This window comes from Pongo pygmaeus, chromosome 19 (assembly GCF_028885625.2).
Source record: "Pongo pygmaeus isolate AG05252 chromosome 19, NHGRI_mPonPyg2-v2.0_pri, whole genome shotgun sequence".
Taxonomy (NCBI): Eukaryota; Metazoa; Chordata; class Mammalia; order Primates; family Hominidae; genus Pongo; species Pongo pygmaeus.
Window position 1 is genome coordinate 71724389 of NC_072392.2, and position 6000 is coordinate 71730388.

General features: G+C 42.6%; 1 protein-coding gene across 1 annotated transcript; it reads left to right on the top strand.

Annotated features, from left to right (window-relative positions):
* The first annotated feature begins 3856 nt into the window (after positions 1 to 3856).
* On the top strand, positions 3857 to 4209 carry LOC129017197 (small ribosomal subunit protein eS27). Its single transcript, XM_054457445.2, has one exon. It carries the CDS (start codon positions 3887 to 3889, stop codon positions 4139 to 4141), a length of 255 nt encoding a protein of 84 aa, XP_054313420.1. The 5' UTR covers positions 3857 to 3886; the 3' UTR covers positions 4142 to 4209.
* Positions 4210 to 6000: the final 1791 nt, after the last annotated feature.

The window sequence follows — 6000 nt, forward strand, 5'->3', positions numbered from 1 at the left end:
TCAACTCTTCCCAAACTGATCCATAAATTCAACACAATCCCAGTCAAACTTCCAGCAGACTTTTTGTTTAGATATTGACAAGCTAATTCTAAAATTCTTATAAAAATGCAAGGGACTTAGATCAAGCACAGTGGCTCACGCCTGTAATCCCAGCACTTTGGGAGGCCGAGACTGGCGGATCGCCTGAGGTCAGAAGTTCAAGACCAGCCCGGGCAACATGGTGAAATCCCCTCTCTACTAAAAATACAAAACTTAGCCAGAACGGTGGCACATGCCTGTAATCCCAACTACTCAGGAAGGCTGAGGCAGGAGAATCACTTGAACCCGAGAGGTGGAGGTTGCAGTGAGCTGAGATCACGCCACTGCACTCCAGCCTGGGTGACAGAGCGAGACTCTGTTTCAAAAAATGAAAGAAAGAAAGAAAGACAAAGAAAAAAAGCACAAGGGATTTAGAATAGTCAAAACAATTTTGGAAAAGAAGGGGAAAAATTGGAGGACTTACACTATCTAACTTTAAGATGATTATAAAGTGACAGCACAATCAAGACAGTGTCATATTGGCATCAAGATGGGCAAATAGATCAAGGCTTGTAAACAGATCCATGCATATATGTTCAACTGATTTTCAACAAAGATGTAAAGGCAATCTAGTGGAAGAAAGACGGTCTTTTCATCAGGTGCAGTGGCTCACGCCTGTAATCCTAGCATTTTGGGAGGCCAAGGCAGTTGGGTCACTTGAGCTCAGGAGTCTGAGGCCAGCCTAGGCAACATGGTGAAACCCTGTCTCTACCAAAAATACAAAAATTAGCCAGTCATGGTAGCATGCGCCTGTGGTTCCAGCTACTTGGGAGGCTGAGGCGGGAGGATCTCTTGAGCCCAGGAAGTAGGCTGCAGGGAGCCATGGTCATGGTGCTACACTCCAGCATGGACAACAGAGCGAGATCCCTGTCTCAAAGAAGATATAAATAAACAGTAAGTTAGCTGGTTGTTGTGGCATGCACCTGTAGTCCTAGCTACTTGGGAGGCTGAAGCAGGAGGAGGATTACTTGAGCCCAGAAGTTCAAGGCTGCAGTGAGCTACAATCACACCACTACACTCCAGCTTGGGTGAGAGAACAAAACCTTGCCTAAAAAAAAAAGAAAAAGAAAAAAGAAAAGGCTGGGTGCGGTGGGTCATACCTGTAATCCCAGCACTTTGGGAAGCCGAGGCGGGCAGATAACCTGAGGTCAGGAGTTCAAGACCAGCCTGGCCAACATGGTGAAACCCCGTCTCTACAAAAACACAAAAATTAGCTGGGCATGATGGTGGGTGACTGTAATCCCAGCTACTTGGGAGGCTGAGGCAGGAGAATCACTTGAACTTGGGAGACAGAGGTTGCAGTGAGCCAAGATCACACCACTGCACTCCAGCCTGGGCAACACAGCAAGACTCGGTCTCAAAAAAAAAAAAAAAAAAAAGAAAGAAAGAAAGAAAGAGAATAAAAAAGCAAGCCAGAATGGGAAAGAATATTTGCAAGCATATATGGATAAAGGACTTTTATCCAGGATATATAAAGATCTCTAAAATCCCAATAATAAGAAAACAAACAACCCAATATTTAAAATGGGCATACAGAGCCAGGTGCAATGGCTCACGCCTGTAATCCCAGCACTTGGGGAAGCCGAGGCAGGTGGATCACCCGAGGTCAGGAGTTTAAGACTAGTCTGGCTAACATGGCGACACCCCGTCTCTACTAAAAATACAAAAATTAGCTGGGTGTGGTGGTGTGTGCCTGTAGTCCTAGATACTTTGGAGGCTGAGGCAGGAGAATCGCTTGAACCTGGGAGGCAGAGGTTGCCAAGATTGTGCCACTGCACTCCAGCCTGGGTGACACAGCGAGACTCCTTCTCAAATAAATAAATAAATAAATAAATAAAAATAAATAAATAAATAAATAAATAAATAAATAAAATGGGCACAAGGGCCGGGCCCGGTACTCGCACCTGTAATCCCAGCATTTTGGGAAGCCAAGGCAGAAGGATTGCTTGAGCCCAGAAGTTAGAGACCAGCCTAAGCAACATAATGAAACCCTGTCTCTACAAAAAATGTTTAAGCTGGGCGCGGTGGCTCATGCTTGTAATCCTAGCACTTTGGGAGGCTGAGGCAGGTGGATCACCTGAGGTCAGGAGTTCGAGACCAGCCTGGTCAACGTGGTGAAACCCCGTCTCTACTAAAAAAAAAATACAAAAATTAGCCGGACATGGTGGCAAGCGCCTAAAATCCCAGCTACTGGGGAGTCTGAGGCAGGAGAATTGCTTGAACCGGGGAGGCAGAGGTTGCAGTGAACTGAGATCGCTCCACTGCACTCCAGCCTGGGCAACAGAGCAACACTCTGTCTCAAAGAAAAAAAAAAAGTTTAAAAACTAGTTGACCGTTGTGGCTTGCGCCTGTAGTTCCAGCTACTTGAGAGGCTGAGGTGGGAGGATCCCTTGGAAGTCAAGGAAGTCAAGGCTGCAGTGAGCCACGATTGCACCACTGCACTCCAGTCTGGGCAACAGATCAAGATCCTGTTTCAGGAAAAAAAAAAAAGTGCAAGATTTTGGATACTTCAACAAAGAAGAAGATATGCAGATGGATATGGAAAGATGCCCATCACTAGTCATTAGAGAAATGCAAATTGTGGTTTCACAATGAGATATCACTATTGGAATACCACAGTATCAAGCGCTGATGAGAATGAGGAGAAAATGAAACTCATACGCTGCCGGTGGGTATGTAACATGGTATGACCACTTTGGAAATTAGTTTGGCGGGGTTTTTTTTGTTTTTGTTTTTGTTTTTGTTTTTGTTTTGAGACAGAGTCTCGCTCTGTTGCCCAAGCTAGAGTGCAGTAACGCAATCTCAGCTCACTGCAACCTCCACTTCCTGTCTTCAAGCAATTCTGCCTCAGCCTCCCGAGTAGCTGGGACCACAGGTTCCTGCCACCATGCCCGGCTAATTTATTTTGTTTTCTTTTGAGATGGAGTCTTGCTCTGTTGGCCAGGCTGGAGTGCAGTGGTGCAATTTTGGCTCACTGCAAACTCTGCCTCCCGGGTTCAAGCGATTCTCCTGCCTCAGCCTCCTGAGTAGCTCGGATTACAGGCATGCACCACCACGCCCAGTTAATTTTTGTATTTTTAGTAGAGATGGGGTTTCACCATGTTGGCCAGGCTGGTCACGAACTCCTGACCTCAAGTGATCCCCCCACCTCGGCCTCCCGAAGTGCTAGGATTACAAGCATGAGCCACTGCACCCGGCCACATGATAAAAAATTATTATGCTGGATGAAAGAAGAAAAATGAAAAAGAAGAGTATCTACTGTATGATTGCATCAAGAAAATGCAAACTAATCTATAGGGATGGAAAACAGATCAATGGTTGCCTAGAGATGAGGGGAGGGGGTGGAGAGCGGGGGTAGCAAAGGGGCATGGGGAAACTTTTGGGGTGATATACATGTTCATTATCTTGACTTGATGGCTTTGAGGATATGTTCACATGTGAAAACTTACCAAACTGTACATTTTAAATATGCGTAGTTTATTGTATTGTCAATTGTTCATCAATAAAGCTATAAAAAGGTAAATAAAAAGAAGCAAGAATCAAATAAAAGAGTCACTGTAAGAAAATAAATGAGACATAAATACTACAAAAAGAGCAAAATCATCACTACATGCAGATTACATTATTGTCTAGTGAAAAAAGTCAAAGATTCAACTGAAGCCATTTAGATCACACCAGCAGGTTCAGTAAAATGGCCAAAAGAAAAATATACAAAAATCAATAGTTTTCTTTTTTACCAAGCAAAAACAATTTTAAAATGTTAGAAAAAAATGCTTTTCCGGCGGTGACGACCTACCCATACGAGAACATGCCTCTCGCAAAGGATCTCCTTCATCCCTCTCCAGAAGAGGAGAAGAGGAAACACAAGAAGAAACGCCTGGTGCAGAGCCCCAATTCCTACTTCATGGATGTGAAATGCCCAGGATGCTATAAAATCACCACGGTCTTTAGCCATGCACAAACGGTAGTTTTGTGTGTTGGCTGCTCCACTGTCCTCTGCCAGCCTACAGGAGGAAAAGCAAGGCTTACAGAAGGATGTTCCTTCAGGAGGAAGCAGCACTAAAAGCACTCTGAATCAAGATGAGTGGGAAACCATCTCAATAAACACATTTTGGATTAAAAAAAAAAAAAGTTAGAAAAAAATTATCTAATTCGTGATAGCAATTAAAGCTATGAAATACCCAGGAATAAACTTTACCCAGAACATACAAGAAGACCTGAATAAATAGAGAGACCTATGCCATCTTCTCGAAATGGAAGAACACTCTGGAAAAGCTCTCAATTTTCCCCCAGATTACTCTATAAATTCAATGAAACTCCAGTTTAAATTTCCAGTGGAATTATTTAACCAAAACTAGAGAAGGTAATTCTAAAATTCATCTGGAAGAGTAAATGGATACCAAGAACAACAACAACAAAAAAAGTAGTTAAAAATAAGGATAATGGACCAGGTGGGAATTACTTCCATTACCACTAATCCAAATGTACCATAAAACAATTATTATTATAGCAAGCATAGGATTTGTTTTCCTATTTCACAAATATTTATGAAATAACCAAGTAAATGAATAGGCAAACAGAACAATAGAACACATTGTCCAGAAACAGTCTCCAAAACGTTTTTCATGTAGTGAATATTTTAGCATAAAGACTTACCATGTATTTCTATTATTTTTATTTATTTATTTTTAATTTTTTCTTTTCTTTTTTTTTTTTTGAGACGGAGTCTCGCTCTGTTGCCCAGGCTGAAGTGCAGTGGTGCAATCTCTGCTCACTGCAACCTCCGACTCCTGGATTCAAGTGATTCTCCTGCCTCAGCCTCCCAAGAAGATGGGATTACAGGTGCCCACCACCATGCCCCGCTAATTTTGGTATTTTTAGTAGAGATGGGGTTTCACCATGTTGGCCAGGCTGGTCTTGAACTCCTGACCTCAAGTGATCCACCCGCCTCAGCCTCCAAAAGTGGTGGGATTACAGGCTTGAGCCACCTGTATTTAATGTATTTCTATTAAATATGTCCTGGATATATCCATGAGTCCCTCAAAAGCAACATGCCCCAAATTGACCTACCTTCTTATTCATGCACCTCTTCCTACTCCACAGTTCCAGACAATCACTCAACCAGGAAAAGTAGTCACCCTGGATCCCTCCTTTCCCTCCCACTCACTCTCTCATTCAGTTTTACCTTTTAAGATATTTCTCAATCTCCACCTCCCACCACATGGAAATTTAGCACATGATAAAAACAGCATTTCAAACTAGCAAGGAAAAGAAACCGTGCTAGAATAAGTGGCTATCCATCTATGAAAAATAAATACTTAAGTCAGATCTATACATAACAATGAATTCCAGATGGATTAACTAAGTATATAAATAACTAAACTACAAAAGCACCAGGAAGAAATACAGGAGGGTTTGGCTTTTTTTGTTTTTTGTTTTTTGTTTTTTTTTTTTGGTTTGTTTTGTTTTAATCAGACAGTGCCAGAAGAAGGAGAACATTTTTTGTAATTTGGGGATAAGAAGGACTTTCATAAGACACGAAATTCATAAACTATAATGAAAAATATCAAAAGATTTGATTACAGTAAAAGACACCATAAAGTAAAAAAAGTGAATGCTAGGCCGGGGGCGGTGGCTTATGCCTGTAATCCCAGCACTCTGGGAGGCCGAGGCGGGCGGATCACCTGAGGTTAGGAGTTCCAGACCAGCCTGGCCAACATGGTAAAACCCTGTCTCTACTAAAAATATAAAAATTAGCCCGGAGTGGTGGAACATGCCTGTAATCCCAGCTACTCAGGAGGCTGAGGCAGGAGAATCACTTGAACCTGGGAGTCAGAGGTTGCAGCGAGCCAGGATCGTGCCACTGCACTCCAGCCTGGGCAACAAAAGTGAAACTCCATCTCAAAAACAAAAAAAAGTGAA